The sequence below is a fragment of the Carcharhinus amblyrhynchos genome, chromosome 23 (genome assembly GCF_965287045.1).
Source record: "Carcharhinus amblyrhynchos chromosome 23, sCarAmb.v2.hapA, whole genome shotgun sequence".
Classification (NCBI taxonomy): domain Eukaryota; kingdom Metazoa; phylum Chordata; class Chondrichthyes; order Carcharhiniformes; family Carcharhinidae; genus Carcharhinus; species Carcharhinus amblyrhynchos.
This window is the reverse complement of record NC_137346.1, coordinates 34,946,970-34,973,897: the sequence shown is the minus strand read 5'-3', so window position 1 is coordinate 34,973,897 and position 26,928 is coordinate 34,946,970. Positions and strand designations below refer to the sequence as shown.

The 26,928-nt window shown below is 40.6% G+C and overlaps 1 protein-coding gene across 3 annotated transcripts in view; it reads right to left on the bottom strand.

The window, feature by feature from the left end:
* Positions 1-24,711, bottom strand: part of LOC145357316 (B-cell CLL/lymphoma 7 protein family member B-like) — a 31,279-nt gene extending 6,568 nt beyond the window's left edge. For all 3 annotated transcript variants that reach the window (XM_080210551.1, XM_080210552.1, XM_080210553.1), the window contains exons 1-5: positions 24,531-24,711; positions 8,570-8,645; positions 6,674-6,703; positions 5,243-5,357; positions 1,757-1,927 (exon numbers count right to left, since the gene is read on the bottom strand). In XM_080210551.1, coding sequence (XP_080066677.1) covers positions 1,757-1,927; positions 5,243-5,357; positions 6,674-6,703; positions 8,570-8,645; positions 24,531-24,622 — 484 coding nt within the window. In that variant the 5' untranslated portion in view covers positions 24,623-24,711. The remainder of the gene's footprint in view (positions 1-1,756; positions 1,928-5,242; positions 5,358-6,673; positions 6,704-8,569; positions 8,646-24,530) is intronic.
* Positions 24,712-26,928: the final 2,217 nt, after the last annotated feature.

Below are 26,928 nucleotides of genomic sequence, written 5' to 3'. Positions count from 1 at the left end.
ACTATTATTTTCTTGTTTATTCAGAACTTGCTGACAGCAATAGATAGAACACTATAAACTGGTTTCAGTGCCCTGAAAGTTGAGTAAGCAGCCAGGGCTCCCATTCCTAATTACTATCCAGTGACAATAGTAAAGCCTTCTGACACTCAGTCTAGGCTCAGTTAGCTGATCTCCATTGGAGCAATTGGTATTGGTGTATAGAATGGTTATTATGGCAAACTACTCAAAGGAAAAACTGCAGTACTAATAGAACTGTGCAATAGTGAGAATCTGTGTTTTCCGGAGAGAGGATAAGAAAGCTGAGTACTAACTGAGTTCTACAGCACCACAGTTAAGGTGCACATATAACCAAAGGGACACCTGTTCTCCTCTCTAAGAAAACCGTTGTGATATAATTCTATGGACACTAAATATTCTCCAGTATCTTGCTCAAACTATTACTGTTCACTCATAGCTCTGGACATTCATTGGTGATAGTTATTTATTTTGAATGGCGTAACATGAGTGTGTGCCTATCTCGAGAACAATTATAGAGATCAGTTATTTCAGCACATACTGGAGGTTTAAATGGCAAGTTTCTGCACTGTATTCACTTTGGTAGTGAGAATAGAAAAGCAGAAGATTTTTAAGATGAATGAAACACCTAAATGTTACTGTTAGAGAAACGGAGGCGTATTCACACAAGGAACACAAAGCTAGGAATTAGGAAGGCAAATGGCATGCTGGTTTTTATTGCAAGAGGATTGGAATACAAGACCAAAAAAGTTCTGCCTACCACACAATTGAGCAATGTGGTATATGAATTTCAATGTCGGTGTGATACTAGGTACAGAGGCCGTACGCCGATGGTTGACTGATCAAACCAAACAGCACGTTCCTTCGGTTGTTCACAATAGGCAGAGCACAGACCATATTAAACATCCCATGCTTGCAAAACCCAAAACAAAATGTCTATTGTGATGTGATTCTGCGACTGGGCAACAATGTACTAATAACTACATTAATAAACAATTTAAGATAATCAGTTGAGATTGTAACATGGTTCGTTCATGCTAGCTAGAAACAAGTAAAAAGTCTGACAACACCAGGTTTTAGTCCAACCTATTTATTTGATAATAAATAATTATCAAATAAATAGGTTGGACTAAAACCTGGTGTTGTCAGACTTTTTACTGTGTTTACGCCAGTCCAATGCCGGCATACCCACATCATAGCTAGAAACAACACATACATTCATACACAAGGACCATTCTCTGCAAACAAAAGGAATATGATTAAGCCTTGTGGCTTTTATATATTACCCAGAGGCTTGTGGAGCCTACAGTTCCTCATTGCTTTCTCCATGGCAATACCTCAGCCAGAGTTAATTCACCAACCAATTGACATTCCTTTTTTCCTGTAGTATAAATTGTTGTGACTGTTGGTGAAATTTGGATTCTTGCATTTGTCCTGATGAGTGTAAGGTGAAAAGTTTTGACAACATGTCTCACTTTTCAGCAATAACTCGTTGCCCTATTTTGATGATATTTATTGGGGAACAAATCAGATCACCAGGAGAGCTCTCTGCTCTTGTTCACAATTAACTGAACAGTCAGGCAGGGCATTTTAACATTTTAATGAATAATGGTATCTTTGACAATTTAGCACTCCCTGCATACCATTCTGAATTGTCACCCTAGTACCTGTTCAAGAATAGTTTTGTAGTTCACATTGATTACACAGAAACAGTAAAGATAGTTTCTATTGCTCTCCATACCTTCCATGCTTTCCTGCCCAAGCATGGGAGGCTGAGAGTCATCTGCTTTAAAATCAGACAGAAGCGTTGGGCTGACAGGTTCACTTTGCTCCGGGCTGGGGCTCGAGTTTGTACTGCTATCCACTTTTACCTGGTAGGCATCTGACAGGGAGCTTTGATTACTCGTCTCATCTGAAAGATTAGGAAGGAAAGACATACTTAAATCAATCTGAATTTCTCATAAGGAAAAAAAAAGTCCAATAATTTAGGCCTATCATTAATAAGCAATTTAAAACTCTTTCCTTAATTTCCATCCCTGCTCCCCTGGAGGCATTGACTCCTGCTTGTTTATGGGTACAAGGTGCTTTATCGTTCCTAGTGACCATTCTCCATGCACAAGTCTGGACAGTAAATACTGTCAAATTGTTCTTCTACATCTGGCATCCGAGCCAAGCCCAACTCATCCAATACAATTGTTTCTCATTCCTGACTCAGGGATATTAAGACCAATCACTGAGCTATACCATGATGCTCAATCAGACTAAGTAACTGGGATTAAGAATCAAGCTGAGAATCAAACATGGTACTTTCGAGTTTGTGCTACTCAGAGTGATGCTGTTATTAATTAGTGCCATTGCAGGAGTCTACTCATCTCTCCATTAAAGGAAGAGCTCAAGTCTGGAGATGGTCCCATCAATAAAGCCAGTCAGTGTTGGCAGTCCAGATAACAGTGGGAACCTTAACAAACAACCTGAGGTGATGTCTACACCTGCACTTTTTTCAGTCAAGGCGGTGGGGTGGTGGAACGGTGTGCTTGCAAGATTGGAGGAAGAAAGGGGGTTGAAGAATAGAGCTGTTCCTGGTAAACAATCAGTAAGAAAATTCCCACCCAAGTTTTCTTCCTCCTTAGCTCAAGGACTTTGACAAAATACTGTCCTGACACCACTGCTATCATTTAATTAGATAAAGAACAAAAATTAAATCTGGGACCTTCAGGTTCTATACATGGTCAGTGATAGTTGATGCATTTACTGACTGAGCTAAAATGTGTTGCTTCTTTTAAAATATATATGCAATTAATTAATTAGTATCTAATTTGTAGTTGATGTAATAAAGGTCACAGCACCAGTTGTATTGGAGGTCAGTCATTTCAAATTTTCAATTATTTCTTCTGTATTTATTCCTCAGCTTCTCTACCCATGATGATGGTGTGTTAACAGTTCACTTAGGGAGTCCCAGATGCTGCGCCAACAAGTACTTTTGCATGTTATAATCTGGAGCAATAGATAGTGATGGTACAGGCTCCAACATTCTTAACATCACATGGCTGACCAGGGATCTCTCCAACTCGTACTGCTTGGCACATTTGGAAGGCTTTGCAGGTTAAAACTCAACCTGCTTGGTCATATTATGAATGCATCTTCTTCGGCCATCAAGCCTAGGGACGGGATGCAAACCAGAGCTTCTGGCTCAGGCAGGGATACTACCCACGATGCCACAGAGCCTCCTATCCTCTACTGTCCTGCTCTACAATCAGCCACCTAAAGTGTTTCACGCAATCCCAAAGTGGCTTGTGCTCCAGCTTTCTTTACAATTGAATTGTCCCTCCTTCCCCAGAGGGTGAGATGAAGTTTGGGAATTCATATTAGCGTTGACCATAGATTTCAGTGAAGTTTTATGCCACTTTCAATCTGCATGAATTTTGAGAAGAAACTGTTTATTTACTCTGTTCTTCCGAACTTGAACAATGTAGCGTGAGCTAGGGTAACATTCTGGTGGTCACAAGTTAATAATTGCTTGGGACCCGTGATGAGGCCAATTTGATGCGATGAACTAAGGCTGTAACAAGGAGCATTTCAGACAGAAATGTCGTTGCTCTGATAGTGCTTTGATGCTGTTATGCTGAACAAGCCTAGGGACAAAGTTATTAGGGACAATTCGCCCATCCCGCTGTGCCGGCCGGGAGATTTAAGTGACACCTAAAGCTTGGGATTTGCGTTGGGCATTGCACCATGAAAGCAGCTCCCAGTGCCGGATTTCCGGCAGCATCAGCTCCACGCTGGAAATAGGCGCCAAGCTGCATTATGTATGCAGGATTTCATTTACATACTTTATATTAAATTAGCAAGCCCAGGACTGAAGTCGCTGGTCCTATTAGCCTCTCCCTGCACCAGGAGTATTTAACACCAGCGGGATTTATAGTAGCTCTTCACTTATGGGGAGCTGGCAGCTCGACACTGCTGGAGTGAATGGGTCGGGAGGGGGCAACAATCAGGGTCCCTTGGGCATTGGCACCTAGGCAGTGCAAGCCTGGGCATCCTGTTGGCATTGCCAACAGGGTAGGAACTAATAGGGAATGGGGCCTCTGGGGGCGACAGGTGGGGGTGGGGAGCTGGGGATCCCACTGCCACTCTGCATTTGGGATTGGTGGGGGGAGGGAGGCCAGCGATTAGGGCTGGCCATTGGTGGGGGAAGGGGGATGGAAGAGAGAGAGAGAGAGAGAGAGAGAAAGAAAAAGAGATCGGGGCTACTGGGAATGTTCGGGGGGACCAGCAATCAAGTTGTGGGGGAGTTAGAGAGTTGGTGTTGCAGGGTCCATGGGACTGGCCAGCCTCCCAGGTGGGAATAGGCCCTGCTCACTGATTTTCAGTATGATTCACAATGAGGCGCTCTGCAGTGCACACAATGTGGGAGATTCATTTTGAGATTTCCACCGAAAAAGCACGATTTGCTCTAATATAAATGCGAATTCAACACTCAGAATTTTTTTTGGGAGAATCCCGGCCATTGTGTGTGAGCATAAGAAAATTGCCATATAAAAATGTAGCACAGAAACATATAAGATAGGAGCAGGAGGAGGCCATTTGGCCTTCGAGCCCACTCCGCCATTCATCACAATCATGGCTGATTATTCAACTCAATAGCCAAATCCTATTTTCTCCCCATAACCTCCGATCACATTCGCCCCAAGTACTAATTCTAGCTGCCTCTTGAATACATTCAATATTTTGGCAATTAGTATTATACATGAACATTTTAAATGATTAGATATTGCTTTACACAGTTCTTTACCAGTTGATACTTGGGACATAGTAGCAGAGCAGGTATGATAATAGACTGGACTAGCAACTCAAATCCCAATATGGAAAAATCTGGTCATTTGTGGAATAACACTGGAAAAAAGTCAACGTGAAAATCTCAACCAATTTCATAATAGCTGTCAGGGAAGACAACCTACCATCTATATCAGGTCTGTCAAACATGTTACTCCACTCCTACACTGCACAAGTGAGTCTCAAAACCCTCAGAAGTGAGTTTGCAAGCCACTCAGTTGCAAAGAAAAACTAAATAAATCTCTCAAAAAGGACAGCTTATCATTACCATCTCCAGTGTAACTTGTATCCCAAAAGATGTAACAGTACAGATCAAATAAAACTAACAGTAAGTGCACTGGGTCATCTCTACATCATGTCAGAGCACCATGCAATAGAATTTAAACACACTCACCATTCAGCTCCAGAAGAATGGGAGAGGAGCTGTTATCAGACACAGGCAGCAGTGGGAAGCTTTTGTCTCCCTTTGTACCTTTTGTTTCAAGACTGTTCTTCGATTTTGATTTGTCCTAAGAACATAAAAACACAAGAAATAGGAGAAGTAGTCTAGTCGGCCCCTCGAGCCTGTTCTATCAGTCAATAAGATTAAGTCTGATTGGATTGTGGACTTAACTCCACTTTCTTGCCTGTCCTCCATAACTCTTAATCAAATTTTCTCTAGCCCAGCCTTGAATATATTCAACAACCCATCCTCCACAGCTCACAAGGGAAGAGATTTTCAAACACAATACTCACCCCTGGGAAATGAAATTCCTCTTCATCTCCGGCCTAAATGGGAAACCCTTTACTCTGAAACTGTGCATCCAGTTCTCGATCCCCGCAAGAGCAGAAACATTCTCTCAGCATCTACCGATAAGCCCCCTCAGAATCTTATATGCTTCAATAAAATCAGCTCTCATTCTTTTAAACTCCAACGTGTATAGGCCCAATCTGCTCAACCTGTCCTCATAAGACAACCCTTCCTCCCAGGAATCAGTCTATTGAACCTTTTAATTGCTTCGAATGGAAGTAGTTCCCTCCATAAGGTGACCAAAACTGCACACTAGATGTGATCTCACCAATGTACAGTTATGGCAAAACTTCTCTACTTTTATACCCCACCAGCCCTCTCTCACCCTTGCAATAAAAGGTATTCTATTTGCCTTCCTAATTCTTGCAGGATCTGCATGCTAACATTTTGTGATTCACGTATAATCACATTCAGAATCACAACATTCTGCAGTCTCTGACCATTTAGTTAATATTCTGCTTTTCTATTCTTCCTACCAAAATGGACAACTTCACATTTCCCCACATTATACCCCATCTGCCAACTTCTTGCCCTTCCTGATACATACCTCAACAGCCGTTACTGGATAGTGATCATAGTGAGAACCTGGGATGGATTTTTTAACTCTATGGCAAACACAGGGGCACAGAGGTCAAATGTAGCATTTCTGAAAGAGGCTGAGTTGGGATCAACTAATTCTAAAGTTTATTTTAAAGTTTATTTATTAGTAGTCCTATATTAACACTGCAATGAAGTTACTGTGAAAATCCCCTAGTTGCCACACTCCGGCAGCTCTTTGGGTACACTGAGGGAGAATTTGACATGGCCAATTCACCTAACCTGCATATTTTTGGACTGTGGGAGGGAACTGGAGGAAACCCACGCAGACATGGGGAGAATGTGCAAACTCCACAAAGACAATGACCAAAGCTGGGAATCGAACCCGGGTCCCTGGTGCTGTGAGGCAGCAGTGTTAACCATTCTGCCACTGTGCTGCCTCTCAGCACAGAATTGAACCTGGGGTCTTCTTAGTTTTACCCTGGTCAATATACTTACCAATTGAGCCAATCGAGGAGCTCGGATGTCCTTTGGGAAAAAAAAGAGAAAAATAAGAGTATCAAGAATTGTCAATTGTAACAATTAACTTAGTGACTGCTGATATCATTAAGGGGAACTGGTTTGAGGAATTGCTAAGACAGTCACTTGGTTGTACAGAACTTGAATATTGCTGAAAAGAGACATGTTGCCAAAGTTTTTGCCTTGCACTCTACTGGGCAATGCAAGAAAGCCAAATTTCAAATCAACATAACAATTTATATTGCAGAAGAAAAGGAATGCTAATTGATCGACAAGTCAATTTTGACCAAGACATTACCATGGACAAAATAGCAGGGAAATATAGGCTCTCCAAGTCTCCAAGTAATTTAAAAAAGGCACAAGGCTGAACATATTATTTTTGTTTTCAGAGAGTGGGTCCTGGAGAATGGAGATATGTCACTTTTAGCCACATAGTAAATGAGCCACATTAAGAGCTTGTTAAAAGCTCTCTTTTCAGCAATTACTGAGACCAATAGTGCGAGGAATTGGAGTTAACTCTATTGGTATAGTACTTTCAACATTGAAAAGTTGTTTTACAGCGTTAGCTACCAAATAAACCTGTTGGGCTTTAACCTGGTGTTGTGAGACTTCTTACTGTGTTTACCCCCGTCAAACGCCCACATCTCCACAAATGTGTCAGGGAAAAGGCTGAAGAGTCAAGCATTACTAATAGGACAATATAAGAGGGATGAATAGGGCAGAGATACATAATACTGGAGTCAAGGATGGTTTGAAGATGGTTGTAGAACTGGAGAAGGTCAAACATGTAGAAGTGTGAGGCTATGAAAAAATTTAAGCACAAAGTGAAAATCTTTCATTTGAATTCCTAACCAAGAACAGATGTGAAGAGCAAGCAGGGTTTGGTGTGGATTAGATTAAGAGGCAGCAGAGATTTAGACAAATTGCGACTTATGGAGGATGTAGATGATGACCAGCAGAACATTGAAGTAATCATGTTTGGTAGTGACAACAGCAAGAATAAGTGTCTCAGTGACAGAAGGGTTTAAGTAGGGATAAAGGCTGGTGATGTTACAGAAATGCAAGTAAGCAGAGTTTGTGATGGACAGCATATGAAATTGGAAGCTCAACTTAAAGTTAAATAAAACAGGGTCTGATTCAGGTAGAGACAAGGGCCAGGGAATGGGATAGAGTTAATGGCAACAATAAAGTCTTTGTGGTGGAAGCAATTGCAACTCATCCAAAGCTGGACATTGGAGGAGCACTACAAGAATTGAAAGTTGGGGTAGAGAGATAGAGCTGGCTGTCATCAGGATTTCTGTGCAAGTCTTTCAGCATCCACAGAACACTCAATAGAAATGTGGAAAAAACAGTCAAAAGGAAAAATGGCAATTTTGTCCATTCCTTCTTCTCTCACTCAGCCATGAAGGCAGTGGAAGCAGTCTTTGAATATTTTGAAGCTAGATAGATTCTTGATAAGCAACAGGTGAAAGGTTGTCGGGGACTAGGTGGGAATGTAGAGTTGAAGGTACAATCAGATCAGCTGCAATTTTATTGAATGGCAGAGCAGGCTCAAGGGGCTGAGTGGCTCATGCTCCCTATTCATATGTTTGTTTGTATGTTTTGAGTGCCTATGTCATCGTGAGCCACTCAAAGGTGAGGTGTGGCACAGCTGCACCTATCATAACAAAATGTAAATTAGCTCCAACAATCAATAGTCTGGCCTTTTTTGGTGTGCAGCAAGGGATTTAGTTTTAAAGTTGGGGCAGTTTTGTGCTGTGGGCCTAAACCCACTGGGAACTGGATTAGGATTGTCTAACCAATTTTTACATATGGCCTTTTGTTACAGACTTCAATTTTTATGTCAATCAAAGTGAATAATGATGAAATACCCACCTCTTTGGGGTCAGTCACTGGTACCCATTTAAAGATCCGCAGCGATGTATCACCCACCGTCACCCACTTCTTCTCCCTGTGGTGGTTCAGAGTTCACTGTCAATGAGCTGAATTTGTGAGGAACCGAGAGCTTCAAGTTTAATTAAATGAAGTGCTAATCCATAAAGACTAATAAAGGCTCAGTCTTCAACACTAACCAATAGAAAAGTTGTAAACAGCACACAGCAGTTGCAGCAAGGCAGGCTGCAACACTGCAAAACTGCCTCAAAAAAATTTAACCTCTTAAGGAACACAACTATCTATTTCCCTGTACAAATATTATCAGAATCTGTCAATATTGATTAAAAAAAAATCAACAAATTGCAACTGTGCTATATTAAAATTATTTTCAAAAAAAAAATCCTAGCCACGTCATGCTCAATCACAGTTGCTGAAGGACGTTTATAAACTGGTCAGGGACCAGAAGTTTACACTACTGGCAATCTGCCCACATACTGCATAAACATTGATGTAATTCTTATTGACCTTCCATCACTGCTTATTTACAGAGATTATACTTTGCTACCATAAAGAGACAGGTAAATGCAAACATGGTTTCGCTGTAACAGTTAAATAATATATTCTGCTCCTGCCTTGCATTCAGCCTACTCTGGGAAATTCTTCTGTTAGTTTATTAAAAGACACAGAAATAGCTGTACCCAAGTTGCTTGAATACCATGAACACTGAGGACCCTTTAAACATCTTTTTAAATTACTTGTAATATATCCATAAATTGAAGATTGCTATTATACCACATTGGAATTGAATAAATTTAGTGTAATTAATAATACTGGTGAGCTGCAGGCAGAAACTGCTGCACGCTACAATATGATTGCATTAACAGAAACATTTCCAATTTTCCTGTGCTAGGTCCCTTCTTTAATCTCTGAAATTAATTGTCAATGTCTTCTGGTCAGTTTCCATAATTACTTTAAAAGGAATTATGTTGTGTGCATTGTTAGCTAGATGATTACTTACACCGCTGCACTTCCCAGAGCCAGATTTAACACGGTCTCCTTCCTTGCCTGACTTGGATCATTATCAAAAGAATGACATTTATAGATTGTTTCATATCTCTGTACATATCAAAAAGTTCTTTCCTGCACTATCCTTAATGCTATGGGGGAATTTGCAGCTATGTTTGGACATTAATCACACCTCAAGCCAAATAGACTCATGTAGTAAATCCATGTAGTAAACCATGTAGTAACCATGTAGTAAATCCTTTCCTTTTAGAACTATCATATCATTCCATGTACCATGTAGTAAATCCTTTCCTTTTAGAACTATCATATCATTCTTAATCAATACAACAATGTCCCCCTCCTCTTTTTTTCTTCTCTGTTACTATGGATCAATGGAGGGCATTTAGGAAAAACAGTTCAGGTACAAGATATGCATATTCCTGAAGGGAACTAAGCCCTTCTGGATGACAAAAGGAAACAGAAGTTAAAATAAATTTGAAAAAGGAAACTTACGAAAAATGTCAGCAACAAGATTGAGTTAATAACCTGGAAGATTATGAAATGTACAGAAAATAATTGAAATGGCTAATATGAGAGGCAGAGGAGTTATGAAAAAAGACTAGCAGGCAACATTAAATTGAACTATAAAACATTTATAAACATAAAAAGTATAAGCGGTTAGTGAGGGAAAAGGTTGGTCCTGTTACCGATCAAAGGAAAATCTTCATGTCAAAAGGAGGAAAATGCAAAAGTATTAAATGATTTGTATCATATTCACAAAGAATGTGGATGATTTGACAATTACTATCAAAAAGGAGAGGAAAGTAATGGATAGGATAATAGAGAAGATATAGTTAAATGATTAGAATGACAAAGTTGGTTAGTCACCTGATCCAGTTGGAATACATCTTAGGGTGCTAAAAGGAGCAAAAATAGAAACGGAAGAGGAATTGGTCACAGTCTTTCAATTTAGGAGATTGCTAATTTTATGCCTTTATTCAAGGAGGGGGAGAGGTATAAACCAAGAAAACTATGGACTTTGTCAATCCAAAATTGGTGGTGTGAAGGCATTGGAAACCTTTTTTAGGGACAAAATAAACATTCATTTGGGAAGCTACGGATTAATCTCAGACAGCCAGTATTGTTACAGACAAATCAGGTCTGACAACTTGACTGAATTGTTTGATCAAATTGCAAAATTTGATCAAGTTACTGTATTAGATGTATATACAGGCAGTCCTCGACTTTATGACACTTGAGTTATAATGAACATGTTTCCAAAATTTATAATCTGACACCCTGTTCTGACTTTCTTGTGTTGGTTTCAATTTGGGGTGGCATTCATACATGTGCATTGACATTCAATTGCTGTTCTGATGCATTTTTACAGTACTTAGTGCTTTTGTTTTTTTCAAACCCTTTCTTAAAATTCAGAGTTTCTTTGCCTATAATAGAAGAGTACAAATCTGGTGCAAGTGACGTTTCTTCTTCTAAGGAACGTTGAATAATTACTATGGAAACAAAAGTGGAAATAATTATGAGCCTTTTAATACAAGTAGAGGGGTGGTTTATGCATTTTAAAGGCAGGGCCAATTTGCAGAACATCAATGTCTCCGGTGAAGCTGTGATGTGGGTATGCCGGCGTTGGACTGGCGTAAACACAGTAAAAAGTCTGACAACACCAGGTTTTAGTCCAACCTATTTATTTGATAATATACTCGCAAGCTTTCGAGGGGTTACCCTCTTCGTCAGGTGAACTCTCCATTCACCTGACGAAGAAGGTAACCCCTCGAAAGCTTGCGAGTATATTATCAAATAAATAGGTTGGACTAAAACCTGGTGTTGTCAGATTTTTTCCGGTGAAGCTGCCAGTGCTGGTGAGGCAGCAGTTTGTGCTTTTCTTGAGACATTGACTGAAGTTATTGAAGAGGATGGGGATTGTACGTGGCAAGTTTTTAACGCTAACAAAACTGGAATCTTTTGGGGAAAAATGCTATCCACAACCTACATTGCCAAAGTGGAGAAAATCCTTGCGGGTGACTTTAAACTTAAACCTCTGCATTTAGAAAACCCAGGTCTTCAAGGGATAGTCCAAGGCATTTCTCCCAGTGATCCGGGAAATCCAGTTGTAAGGTGTGGGTCAAAAGGGACATCTTTAAGGATTGGTTTATTTATCATTTTGTGCCAAGTGTCAGGGATTATTGCAACAAAAACAATCTTGCATCTAAAGCACTGTTAACCCTGAGAGTCATCCAACCATCCTTGATGACATGCACCCTAACATCAAAGTGGTGCTTCTGTCTCCCAACACCTCATTGTTGCAGCCTATGGATTTTAATGCCTACAATCGTAGGAGCACATTTGCTCAGGGCAACTCAGAAGCAAGGAGGACCAACTCTGAAGGAATTATGAAAGGGCTTCAAAATTTACCACACAGTTAACAACATAGGTAAGGCATGGAATTACGTCACACAATCAAAATTGCATGCTGTTTGGAGGAAATCGTCTGACTTGCAAGGCTTTGTGGATATTGTTGAAGAGATCACTGAAAATGTTGTTTAAATAGGTTAAAAACCTCAACTTATACAGCACAAGAGAATGCTGATTAGTTTCTGATATCACATTCTGAAGAATTAACTAATGAGGACTGAATTGAATTGGAACAGCAAAACGTGGCAGAGGAAGAAGAAGATACACCTACTGTTGAAGAATTATCTCCCCATAAAGACTCGACAGCACAAGCGTTGGCTGAGGCATTTCAACATTTGGAAGCTGCCATATTCCTGTTTGAGGGACACAGCCCCAACATTGAACATGGTGCACAGTGAATAGGGGCATATTCAGCTGCTCCAGAGAAATTCACAAGGAAAAGAGGAGCACATCTGCCCTCATTTCCTTGGGCACCTTCTTTAGGAAAGCAGGCAAAACTCCAGAAAAACTTGCAGCCAAGAATCCTAAGACAGCTCCGGTTAAAATACCTTCAAAAAGTCCAGGTCCCCTCACTGAAATCATCTCAAAAAACCGTGAAATCCTCACTCAGTCTGACCCACCCATGAACCCAGGAATGATGAAGAAAATGTAAGGCTTTAAAATTTGTCTGTGCTTTCTTGTAGGTAATGCACTGTGTACAGTACCATACAGGGCATGCATTTCTGTGATTTTTATGTCAATAAATACATTAATGTCGCTATATCTATAGTTGTTGAATACAAAATTTTGGGTCATTTTGGTGAAAATAGGAATATCAGGTTTTGATCAGGAACAATTCCCCATTAATAACATTAATCTTATGACATTGACTCAAATGGCAATTTTCAGGAACAAATTGTGTGCTAAGTCCAAGGGCTGCCTGTATGGACTTCTGGAAGGCATTTACAAAGTGGCACAAAGAGGCTTTTTAATGTAGATTGAAACCCTTGATTAAGGGTAAAGTGTTGGTTTGGATATAAAATTAGTTTGGCGACATAAAGCAAAGTGGCCTGATGTTTTTCAGATTGGAAGATGGTTTGCAGTGGTGTTCCCCAAGGGTCAGTTTTGGGTTCATTACTCTGCATTTTTTTTAAATAAATAACTTAGACTCTGGTGTAGGAAACAATATTATAAAACTTACAGGTATTTGGTAAAGTAGATCATAATGAAGGTAGTTTACTGTATTCAGGATGACTTAGGATGGTGAAATGAGTTAAGTATGAAGTAATGCACTCTGAGAAATAATATGAAAAGGCAGTGTACAATAAAAGGCAAGATGGTGAAAGTGTAGATGAGCGGAGAGACCTTGAATTTCAAAGATATAAATCCTGAAAAGGAGACAAGGAACTTGATAAGATGATTAAAAAGCATATAGCTTACTTGGGTTTATAAACAGAGAAATATAACATAAAAGCAAAGGTCATACTAAAATGTTATAAAACATCAGTTCGGCCTCAGCTGAATAATTGGGGAAGATGTAAAAATATTCAAAAGAGTACAAATTAAGTTTACCAGGAATTACTGGGGACGTGCAACTTCTGTTCTGAGGACAGGCTGCAAAAATTTGGAACAGAGAAAGTAAAGAGATGACCATGGAGTTTTTCAAGATGAAAAGAGGTTTTGACAGAGTAGATAAAGAAAAGCTATTTCCCTCTGGCAAATGGGTCAATAATTGAATGTCAAAGACTCAACAGCAAAATATCTACAAGAAAAATTAGGATTTTCCCCCACTCACTTGAGCTGCTGGATGTGGAACACTCTACTGATAAAATGGTGGAAGCTGATTTCATAAATAGTTGGGAAACTTACAAAATGACTGACAAGCAACAAGGACGTGGGACTAAGCATGACTGATCTTTCATAGAGCTGGCACGGGTACAATGGGCTAACTGGCCTCCTTCTGTGTTGTAAGTTAGTTTCTATGAAGCACGTAGAACCAAGGAATCAATTTAATCAACAAGATTTGATAATTAAATTGTAAACCTTTTGATAAGGAGGTTCTGCTGCAGCCTACAATTCATTATTAGTACATTAATGTTCACTTGGCAGAATGTTGAAAGCCAAGTGGTCACTAGGATTGCAAATTGGGATTTCAGGGATATGAAATTTTTAGTCACTGTCTAATTTTTCCATCCATTAGCATTCTATTCAAATATGATCAGGTGTAAAATATTGTGTTCGATTAAAAACATATTCAATAGCACAATAAATTGAAATGCTTCCAATCCATCAGGATGGGTCACACAGAATGTTCACAGAATTGACTGCAGAATTTGATGCAAGAGAAAATTCAGTGGAGAGGGGGAGAGGAGGTGCTGCTTTTTATTTTTAACTCTAATATTTGTAGTAGAAGATTTAGGCAGTACTTTTGTTCACAGCTTAGTCTAGGTTAGAGTGTAGAAACAGGAAAATGTCTCACAAGGCACGGTATTTTCATACACAACAATAACAGAAAATGCTGGAGAAACTCAGCAGGTTTGACAGCATCTGTGGAGAGAGAATAGATCCAACATTTTGAATCTGGATGACCCTTTATTAGAACTGAAGGATCTGGGGCCAGCTCATGGGACCTGCTGCTTAACGTAAACATATACCAGAGGAAGCTACCCATGGGCTGGCAGTTTCCATCCATTTTCCCACCCGCTGTGCCACTCTGCCTAAAAATGAGAAAATTCTTCCTAGGGAAGAAAAAGACATTGCCTGTGCTGGCAACACCAAGAATTCCCAGGATCTTGAAAGATAAGAAACTTTTTTGTTATCTTCACTGCTTGTGTTAAGTAATGTAAAATCTTGCTCAATAAATTTTTACTTTTTTCACAAATACTATTTATTCATACCTTGAAGATCAAGCATAACTGAGGATCATAGTGTTAGAAATTAAAAATTTGGATCTTAGAATTTGTTAAATTAAAGGGTTTTATACCTTGAAATCCTAAACCTTACACCTGGATGCCTTTGTTCATAAGTCAGTAAAAGCTAGCATGTAGGTATAGCAACCAATGATATGTTGGCCTTCATTGCGAGGACATTTGAGTATGGGAGTAAAGATGTCTTGCTGCAATTGTATAAAGCCTTGGTGAGATAGTACCTGGAGTAGTCTCATCCAAGGAAAGATATATTTGCCATTGAGGGAGTATAATGGAGATTCATCAGACTAATCCCTGGGATGGAAATACTGCTTATGAGAAGAGACTGACGAAACTAGAATTGTATTCTCCAAAGTTTCAAAGAATGAGACGTGATCTCATTGAAACTTTCAAATTCTTACAGGGTATTGCAGGGGAGCTATAGAGGGGTGTGGAAGGCCCATCACTAAGTATGTTCAAAAATCAATAGGATACGAATTATATCAAGGGGTATGGGAATAGTGGGGAAAATAACTTGGAGGTAGATGAGGCCGCAGCTGGAGTACTGTGTGCAGTTTTGGGCGCCGCACCTGCGCAAGGATATTTTGGCCCTGGAGGGAGTGCAGAGGAGGTTTACTAGGCTGATACCGGAGTTGAGGGGATTGAGCTATGAGGAGAGGCTGAATAAACTAGGCTTGTACTCGTTAGAGTTTAGAAGAATGAGGGGAGATCTCATTGAGACGTATAAGATGATGAATGGGATGGATAGGATAGAGGTGGAGAGACTCTTCCCGCTCAAAAAAGACAGTAGGACTAGGGGGCACAGCCTCAAGATAAAGGGGAGGCGGTTTAGAACGGAGTTGAGGAGGAACTTCTTCACTCAAAGGGTGGTGAATCTCTGGAATTCTCTGCCCGTTGAAGTGGTGGAGGCTGCCTCGCTAAATATTTTTAAGAAGCGGGTTGATGGGTTCTTGATAAGAGAGGGGATTAAGGGTTATGGGGAGAGGGCGGGAAAGTGGAACTGAGCCACAACAGATCAGCCATGATCTTATTGAATGGCGGGGCAGGCTCGAAGGGCTAGATGGCCTACTCCTGCTCCTATTTCTTATGTTCTTATGTTCTTATGATCAGAATGATGGGTCAGGTGCAACAGGCTGCATGGCCTACTGCTGCTCCTATGTTCCTATAGACCAGTTATCTAAACTTCTGTTATCAGGAAATTGATATAGCTAAGGACGGGGTGATTGAATAGCTTGAATATTTTCAGTTGGTCAGAAAGAGATACCAGCATTTGTAAATGTTAGGTCATGCCTTCTGAATCAGATTATTTTAGTCGTCTCTTCAAAAAAAAACAATGAACAAATTATCTGTGGATGCTATTAATATGGACTTTAAAAGCCATTTGATAAAATCCCTCATATAAACATACAATCATATGAAGATATGAATTAGGAGCAGGAGTAGGCCACTCAGCCCCTTGAACCTTCTCCACCATAAAATAAGATCATGGATGATCTAATTTTAAACATCAACTTTGCATTCCAGCCTACCTCAGATAACTTTTCACCCCCTTACTTGTCAAGAAACTATTTCTGCCTCAAATGCCTTTTGAGGAAGAGAGTTGCAAAGTTTTACAGCCCTCAGAGAAAACATTTTCCTCATCTTTGTCTTTAATGAGCAACCCCTTATATTTAAACAGTGACTTCTAGTTCCGCATCCACCCTGCCAAATCCCCTCAAGATCTTATATGTTTAAATCAAGTCACCTCTTACTCGTCTAAACTCCACCGGATACATGCCTGGCCTGTTCAAGCTTTCTTCATGAATCAGCCCGCCCGTTATTAATCTAGTAAACCTTCTTGGAACTGTTTCTATGCATTTACACCTTTCCTTAAATAAGGAGACCAATACGGTACACAGTACTCCAAATGTGGCCTCACCAGTGATCTCTACACCTGGAGCATAACTGCTCTACTTTTGTATTCAATTCCCCTCACAATAAACAATAACATTTAATTACCTTTGCTAATTACTTGCTGGACCTGCATACTAACTTTTTGCGATTCTTTCATTAGAACTCCCACAACCCTCTGCATCTCAGAGCTCTGCAATTTCTCACCATTCAGATATGTTTATTTTTTCATTCTTCCTGTCAAAGCAGACAACTCACATTTTCCCACATTATACTCCATTTGCCAGATCTATGCCTATTCATCTAACCTTTTGAAGCCTTCTTATGTCCCTTTCACAACTGACTTTCCTATTGTATCTTCAGCAAATTTAGCAACCATACCATTGGTCCTGTTATGCAAATTGTTGATGAAGATTGTAAAGATTTGAGGCCCCAGCACTGATCTCATGCCACACCACTTGTCACATCCTGCCAACTGGAAAAAGACCCACTTATGGATACTCTTGGTTTCCTGTTTGCTTGCCAATCTTCTATCCATGCCAAAATGTTACCTCCTACGCCATGAGCTTTCATTTCCTGCAGTAACCTTTGATGAGGCACCTTATCAGATGCCTTCTGAAAGTCTAAGCACAGTATATCCTTTATTGACAGCACCTGTTACTACTTCAAAGAACTGCAATAAATTGGTTAAACATGATTTCCCTTTCACTCTGTCTGGTTACCTTGAATTCATCTAAATGCCCTTTTGTAACATTTAATTCATAGCTTGTAACATTTAATTCATAGCTTGTAACATTTTGCGTCTAAAAGGTGTTATGTTTTCTGCCTTTTTTGAATAAAGGAGTTTTACATTAGCCATTTTCTAATTTAATGAAATCATCCCCAAATCTAGTGAAATTTGGAGAATTAAAAACCAACTATCTCACCAATCATTTCTTTTAAGGAACAGTACAAAATCCATTAGGACCTGGGCACTTGTTAGCCCAGAATTCCAACAATTTGCTAAGTACCACTTCGCTGGTGATTGTAATTTTCCCAAGTTCCACTCTGACTTCCATTTCCTGAGTTACAGCTGTTTCTGGGATGTTACCTATATCATCTATAGTGAAGCCTGATAGAAAATAACTTTAATTCATTTGCCATCTCTTTATTTTTCATTATTAATTCTCCACTCACTTTCTCTTGTTCACTCTTCTCTTTTTAAAATATCTATAGAAACTCTTCCTATATGTCTTTACATTTCTCACTACTTTCTCACCTACTCTAATTTTTCCCTCTTTATTAACCTTTCATGCTCTTTGCTTTTTTTTAACATTTGGTCCAATCTTCTAAACTGACAGCCATAGCTACACAATCATAGCCTTTTGTTTTAAGTTTAAAATTATCTTTTGTTAACCACAGATGGTGGGTCCTCACTTGGAATTTTTGTTTCATTGGGATGTATTTATTCGTGTATTCTGACATATCTTAAATGGCTGATCCTATTGACCTATCCCTTTACCTAAATTGCCAGTTCATTTTTGCTAGCTGTTTCCATGCTCTTACAATTGTCCTTATTTGAGTATACTAGTCTTAGACCCTCCCTTCTCTCCCTCAAATTGAAAGTAAAATTCAATCATAACATGAATCCACAAGAGACTTACCCAAAGTTAAAACTCATGGAATTGAAGGCAAATTGTTAGGAATTGGTTAGGAAGTTGGCCAAGTCACAGTAGACAGAGAATAGGATGAACTAGCAGGCAAGATAATTAGCAGGGTGTGACTAGTGTAATATCCCTTGTAAGATGCACAGGTATGCTACAACCCAAAGGTCTCTGCACAGGTTGTGCATAAGGTGACCCCTAAGTTGCCAGGCCAAAAAAATTGAATTAACTAAATCTGCACACTCCAAAAAAAGAATTAAGGGAACATTGGACTAGTGGTATCCTGCAAGGCTGAAACTATTTATTGTACACATTAACAACTTAGTTGACAGGATAAAAAGTCACATATTCAAATTTGCTAATGGCAGAAACAAAGGTGGTGTTATAAACTGTGGATGGAAGTGGAAAATTACAAAGAGATATTCATAGATTCAGTGAATGGATAAAACTGTGGCAAAGAGATTTCAATGTAGGCAAATGTGAGATAATCTACTTTGGGCCTAAAAAGGGATAGACTAGGATACTTCTAAATGTGAAAAGCTAGATACATGAGGCCTAAAGATATTTGATGGTCCAGGCATACAGATCTTTAATGTGTCATGGACAGGTACAGAAAATAATCAAAAAAGCTAATGAAAAGCTGGCCTTTATACCTAGAGGACTAGAACACAAAGGGTGAGAAATCAAGGCTGCAATTCTCCTATTGTGACTTGCAACTTTTCTGTTGGGTCACAGTGGGAGCTGCGTGTCTCCAGCCTTGAACAGGTATTTGCATGCCAAGAAGGCATGCACATCTCCCATTACATTGGGTGGGGGTGTCAAGGCTGGCCTGGGAATTGTTGTGGGGGTCACAATCGGGCAGTGCGGGGGAGGGGGCTGGAGGGGCAACATTGGGTGGGAGACCCGAGCTGGCCAGCAAACAGGAGGTTGACAGTTTGGGGCCACTGCACATGCACAGAGCTCCAGAACTGTCAAACTCAAATGCGAATAGGCCTGGCTCCCCTGGGTTTTTAATGAGATTCACAAGTGGGACCTCTTCAGTGCACAGAGTGTGGAGATTCAGGTGAGAAGCTGAACTGACAAAACAGTTGGTATTTAGAACAGTTCTCTCACCAATTCAGCACTTTTGGGAGAATAGCGGCCTAATTTGCAGCTATACAAAGCCCTAGTTAGACAACTGGTCCTGATTGCCATACCTTAGAGAAGATATAGTGTCCTTTTTATGAGTGCAGCTGCAAAGGGAGATTAAACAAACCAAGGTTATAATCCCTGGAATTTAGAAGGATGAAGAGTGAGTTGACTGAAGTTTTCAAGATGTTAAGGGGAACAGGTACGATAGATTTAAAGAAACTATTCCCACTAGTTGAGTAGTCTCAGAACATAAACAATAGTCTCCAAATAGTCAATTGTGATTGGCAGGTCATCCTGGAGTCTCAAAAAGTTGATTGTCATTGGCTGTTGAACAGCTGCTGAAAATGCGTGGGACTTGGGACTTCTTGTGATGACAAGCGAATCAGGTTGGTCCAGTACAATGCAGTACTGTGCACTGCATTATCAAAAATGTTAACTTTTGATGAAGGATTAAAAGGGACCCATCCGTCTGGTCACATGGATATAATAGGACATGAACATGACACTTTTCTGAAGGATATTATATGCTTTTCTGAAATGCATTATATGATTCGCTTAATGTATCATCTCACATTGATTCCAACAATACCAATGAAGATCAGTTTTATTTTTTCATTGGATATGGACATCATTGGCACAGTCAGCACTTGTGCCTCATCTCTAATTGCTCTTGAACTTGGTTCGTCAGGCTATTTCAGAGGGCAGTAAGGAGCCAACTACATTGCTGTCACAAAGGCCAGACCAGTTTAGGACAACAATTTCTATTCCTGAAGGGCACAAGTGAACCAGTTGGGTTTTTAGGAAAATGGATGATAGTTTGACAGTCACCATTCCTGAAACTAGCTTTTATTTCCATATCCTAATTGAATTTAAATTGCATCAACTGCTATAGTAGGATATGAACCCATTTCATAAGAATGTAAGTAGTAAGAGGAGTCGACCACATGTCCCATCGAGCTTTTCAACACAATCATGGCTGATCTCATATTTCAACTCCACTTTTCTGCCTGCTCCCCATATCTCTTGATTCCTTAAGATACCAAAAATCTGTTTATCTTAGCCTTAATTATTTCCAACATTGGAGCATCCACAATCCTTAGGGGCAGAGAATTTGGAAGATTCACAATCCTTTGAATGAATCTCATCTCAGTCCTAATTAATTGGCTCCTTATCCAGAGCCTGTGCTCTCGTGTTCAAGATTTCACAACTAATGGAAATCTTTTAACATCCGCCTTTCAAGCTCTTTTAGAATTTTGTAGCTAACCACTTCTCATTCTTCTAAACTTCAGAGAATACAAGTCTGATTTACTCAGTCTCTCATCATAGGACAGCTCCCTCATCCCAGGTACCAACTTAATGAATGTTCACTGTATTGATCCAATGTAAATATATCCTTTTTAAGTGTGGAGACCAAATCAGAACACAATATGCCAGATGCAATCTCACCAAAGCCCTGTACAGCAATAACAGGACTTATTCAATCTAGTACTACAATCCACCTGCAATAAAGCTCAACATACCACTTCCCTTCCTAATTGCTTACTGCACTTGCATTCTAATTTTCTGTGTTACTTGTCCAAACACACCAAAGTCCCTCTGAACATCAACACAAGCTTCTCACCTTTTAAAAAATAATAGCCTGGCCCTCTGAATACTAGTTCAGAGACATTACCTCTATGTCACCATCTCCCCATAGAGACCAACCATTTTTAAAATGATACTTGAATTCCCTGTGACTAAATGAAAGGATCACATTACAAAATGTTAAGTTTTCAACTGTAATAAACAAACTTAAAGCAACATTGACTGAACACTATTTCAGCAGGCAGCTTATACGTTAAACTACAGAAAAGAGTCCCCGTATTATGCGTCAATTCTCAGAAAAACCCATCTGCTTCACTAATGTCCTTTTGGGAAGGAAATTTTGCCATCTACATCTGGTCTGGCTAACAAGCTACTCCAGACCCACAGCAATGTGGTTGACTCTTAACCGCCCTCTGAAACTGCCCAGCAACTCACTCCATTCAAGGACAGTTAGGGATGGGCAATAAATGCTGGCTTTGTCAGTGAATCCCACGTCCCATGAAAGAATAAAAACAAAAAAAATTAAAAGGGGTACAGGAGCAGGGAAACTTGGATATATAGGTACATACGTCATTGAAGATGGTGGGATAGGTCAAAAGAGTGGGCAATAAAGCAGCTGGTATAGGCTTTACTAATAGAGACAAGAGCAAGATTAAGTTGAACTTGTATAAGGCATTAATTCAATCTCAGCTGGAGAACTGCATTCAGTTCTGGATGCTGTACTTTAGGAAGGATGTAAAGGCATTGTAGAGAGTGCAGCAAAGGTTCACAGGGACGATTCCAAAGGTAAGGAATTTCAGTTATAAAGATAGATTGGAGAAATTTGTTACCGTTTCCCTTGAAAAAAAGTCTGAAAGGAGATTTGATAAAGGTATTCAAAATCATGAGGGGTGCAAACAAAGCAGATAGGTAACAGAGGAGATTCACTAGAACAATTCCAAGGATAAACCACTGTAACAATGAGGATAGATCGGAAAGATTGGGTCTGTCTTCCTTGGAGAAAAGAAGGCTGAAAGGAATCTTGATCGAGGTATTCAAGATCCTAAGGGATATGGACAGGATAAATAGTGTAAAATTGTTCTCTCTCAGGCATACATCAAGAATTGAAGGGCACAGATTCAAAATAATGGGCAAAAGGAGTAGAAGAATTGTGAAAAAACATTTTTCACCCAGAGGGTGGTCGGAGTCTGGAAAGAGCTTCCTGTCAGGCAGAGGTGATTTTGATCAAGGTATTAAAATGGGAATTAGACTGTTACCTGAAAAGAAATAATGCACAATGCTATAAGAAAGGCAGGGAAGTGGAATTAGATTCCAAGCTAGTGCAGACTCAATGGGCTGAAAGGCCTCCTTTTGCACTACAAAGATTCTGCGATTTTGAGATAGGGTAAAATTACTTCCACTTGTCAAAGGATCGAGAAATTACAGATTTAAAATAATTAGCAAAAGAAGTAGAAACGAAACAAAAAAGTTGTCTAGGATGTGGGAGTGTGGTAGAAGCTGGTTAAGACAAAGCAATGAAAGCAAATTAAGTGAAAAGGAAAAACATACAGGGTTTCAGGGAGAAGGTGGGAGAATGGCACTAGGTGAATTGTTCATTCAGATAGTCAGTGCAGACACGATGGGCCAAACAGTCTCATTTTGTGCTTTAATAATTATGAAACAGTTGGAGGGAGGAATTAAAAAATGTACAACACAATAAATTAGAATGTGAAAGCAGTTTAGAGACTGGGGTTATTCTATCATTGATAAGATTTCCCAACACTATCCAACCCCTACCTATTCTCCTCAAGTAATGCATAGTACAACAGTTAGAAACTTCTGGATAAAAGCAAAATACTGCAGATACTGAAACCTGAAACAAACAGGAAATGCTGGAAAATTTCAGCAGCTCTAACAACGTCTGAAGAGAGAAAAGAACCAACATCTCGAGTAAGGCTCTGACAAAGGGTCATCCTGACTTGAAATGTTGGCTTGATTCTCTCTCCACAGAAGCTGCCAGAGATTTTCCAGAATGTGTTACAAGCTTCTGGAATTAAACTGCATGGCCCTTACAGCATGCTGCAATATGTCAGCAAAAATGCAGCACCAAAACGAACAAACCAAGTCATAGAATCATAGCATCCCTGCAGTGCAGAGAGTAAGAAGTCTCACAACACCAGTTGAAGTACAACAGGTTCATTTGGTAGCAAAATCCATGAAGCAGTGGATTTTGCTACCAAATAAATCTGTTGGACTTTAACCTGGTGTTGTGAGACTTCTTACTGTGTTTACCCCAGTCCAACGCTGGCATCTCCACATCGTGATGTGCGTATGCCGGCGTTGGACTGACGTAAACACAGTAAAAAGTCTGACAACACCAGGTTTTAGTCCAACCGATTTATTTGATAATAGACTCACAAGCTTTCGGGGTTAGTCCCTTCATCACCTGACCGATCAAATAAATCGGTTGGACTAAAACCTGGTGTTGTCAGACTTTTTACTGTATCTCCACATCGTGCAGAAAGAGGCCATTTGACCCATCATGCCTACACTGACAACAATCCCACCCAGGCCTTAAGTCTGTAACCCCAAGTATTTACCTTGCTAATCACCCTGCCATTGAGCATGGTCAACACAGCTAAGCTGCACATTTTTGGACAAACTTTCCCTCCAGTATGTGAAACGGCCTTAGTTTTAACAGGTTGCAGGCCGTTTCCCACAGGGTACTAAGGGCTGTGAGAAAAATATACAGGCTAGTCAGCATTTGAAGTGGGAGCTCATCAAGTGGTGAAGCAGGGGATTTCCTCTCTGTCCAGGGACGGAATGGAGCACTGGTCCACTTTGGGGAACACGATGTGGAGATGCCAGCATTGGACTGGGGTAAACACAGTAAGAAGTCTCACAACACCAGGTTAAAGTCCAACAGGTTTATTTGGTAGCAAACGCCACTAGCTCTCAGGGCTCTACCTCTTCCTCAGGTGAGTGTTCATTCAGATTTGAGGAAGGAGCAGCGCTCCAAAAGCTAGTGGCGTTTGCTACCAAATAAACCTGTTGGACTTTAACCTGGTGTCGTGAAACGTCTTACTGCGTTTACCCCAGTCCAATGCCGGCATCTCCACATCACTTTGGGGAAGCCAGTTTCACTCTGAGGCTCTCAGCAAATGAATCAGACTCACTGCCCACCCAGCTCCGACAGAACAGGAAATCCCACCCCCAACTGATGAGTCAGCCCTGAGACGCGGTTACCATAACAACCAAGAACCGCCGCAGTCCCTGACTAGTGGGCCGGCACGTCAATCAGAAGGCCAACACGTCACTTCCGCTGTCAGCTCCGGTTGCGCCGCCGTTTCTCCCCCCACCTTCAATAAAAGTCCGGAGCGGAGAGAGCCTCACCATTTGCGGACCTTCTCGATCGCTGCCATCACCTTCTTGATGTCATCCTTGGCCCGGCTGCGTGTCTCCGCCCTCACTGACCGGCCCGACATCTTCTCATCCGCGATTTGGCTCCGAATTAAAACTTTATCCTTCTGGCCGACCAGAGCGGCTCCGACCCGCCAGCCCGAGCCTTTCTGCGCCTGCGCTTTGCGTCCAATTGACGCAGAGCTGGGCACGTGCAGGAGGTACGTCATCGGCAGCTTCCTGCAGACTGAATGGGGAAGGTTGCATTTATCAGAGCTGGAAAGCTCGGGAAGGGGGAAAACATATTCACAAAACACAAGCATAGGATTTAGGAGCATGGCTAGAGGCCATTCAGCGACTTGAGTCTGCTCTGCAATTCAGCAACATAATGGCACAGTGGTCAGCACTGCTGCCTCAAAGTGCTGGGACCTGGGTTCAATTCCAGCCTTGGGTGCCTATCTGTGTGGACAGTTTTTTTCGCGTTTTCTTGGGTTTCTTCCGAGTGCTCCAGTTTCCTCCCAACCTGTGGGTTTAAGTAAATTGTTTATGCTAAATATGCCTCTTAGTGTTGAGGGATTAGCAGGGGTTAGGGCCTGGGTGGGAGTGTTGTTGATGCAGGCTCAATGGGCTAAATACCTCCTTCTACACTGTAGGGATTCTGATGTGGCCTCAACTCCATTTTCCTATCTATTTTGGGCCCTCACCCCTCATCTGCAACCCTTGACTCTCTTCTATCAAAAATCTATTTGATTATACCTAGAATAAATGCAATGACTCAGCTACCACTGCTTTCTAGGGTAGAGAGTTAACTAATGTGATCCTCAGTAAAAATGTAATAACACAAATGCAAAGTACTGCAGATATTAGCAGTCTGCCAAAAAAACACCCAGAAAATGCTGGAAGTACTCAGCAGGTCAGACAGCATCCACAAAGACTTCATGTTTCAGATCCCTAGATCACAAGAACTGCTCAGATGCTAATGTAAAAGCAAATAATGTTACATTTGGAGAACACTATGGTTGTAAATATTTCTCAAACAATGCAAATAATCTGCTATGTTGAATTTTGTTGTTGATCATTGAATTTGTTTCAGGTATAATTAGATAGATTTTTGAAAGAGTCAAGGGTTATGGATGAGGGGTGAGGGCCCAGAGCAGGTAAGAAAATGGAGTTGAGGCCACATCAGAATCCATACAGTGTAGAAGGAGGTATTTGGCCCATTGAGCCTGCATCAACAACTCTCCCACCCAGGCCCTAACCCCTGCTAATCCCCCTCTCTGTTTCTCTCTCTGCAGACCAGCTAATAATTCCCAGCATTTTGTTACATGTAAGTATTTCTCCATTGAGATGGTCTTATTGATCACCATAGCCATAGCGGCATACAATGCAGAAAAGGCCCATACAGACTGTACTGACAATAACTATCACTAAAGGCATGCTAATCCCAATTTCCTGCACTTGACCCATATCTTTGAATGTTATATTTTGTGTTTTTCTAAATATTTTTTAAAGGTAAAGGCAAATACTGTGGATGCTGGACTTTAGGGGAAAAAAATAGAAAATCTCAAAAGGTCTTATAGTATCTTATAGTGGAGAAAGAATAGAGCCAATGTTTTGAGTCTGGATGATCCTTTGTCAGGTTGTGAGGTTTCCAGCTTCCAGTACCTTCCCAGGCAGTGAATTTCCTTTGTACTTTTTGTTTTTGTTCGGGCCGTTCCCCCTCCTTTTGGGGAGCCGCCCCCTTTTTCTTTGTCCGAATGTAATTTGAGTTTGTTTACTTGGTTTGTCCGGAAAATACCCCCCCCAGGCAGTGAATTCCAAATTCCCACCCTCTGAGTTAAAAAAGTTTTTTCTCAAATCCCCTCTGAATCTCCTGCCCCTTACCCTAGAACTATGCCCACTTGTGATTGACCTCTGAACCAATGGGAACAGTTGCTCACTGCTTAGCCAATCCATACCACTCATAATCTTATGCACCTCAATCTCCCCTCAGCCTTCTCTGTTCTAAAGCAAATAATCTCATAGAAAGAAATAATCATAGAAACCCTACAGTGCAGGAAGAGGCCATTTGGCCCATTGAGTCTGCACTGACCAGAATCCCTCCCCAGGCCCTGCCCCCATATCCCTGCATATTTTACCCGCTAATCCCTCTAACCTACACATCTCAGGATTCTAAGGGACAATTTTAACATGGCCAATCAACTTAACCTGCATAACTTTGGACTGTGGGAGGAAACCCACACAGACACAAGGAGAATGTGCAAACTCAACACATACAGTGACCCAAGCCAGCAATCGAACCTGGGTCTGTGGTGCTGTGAAGCAGCAGTGCTAACCACTGTGCTACCATGCCGCCCAATCTCTATCTGCTGGATACTTCAAATCACCACCA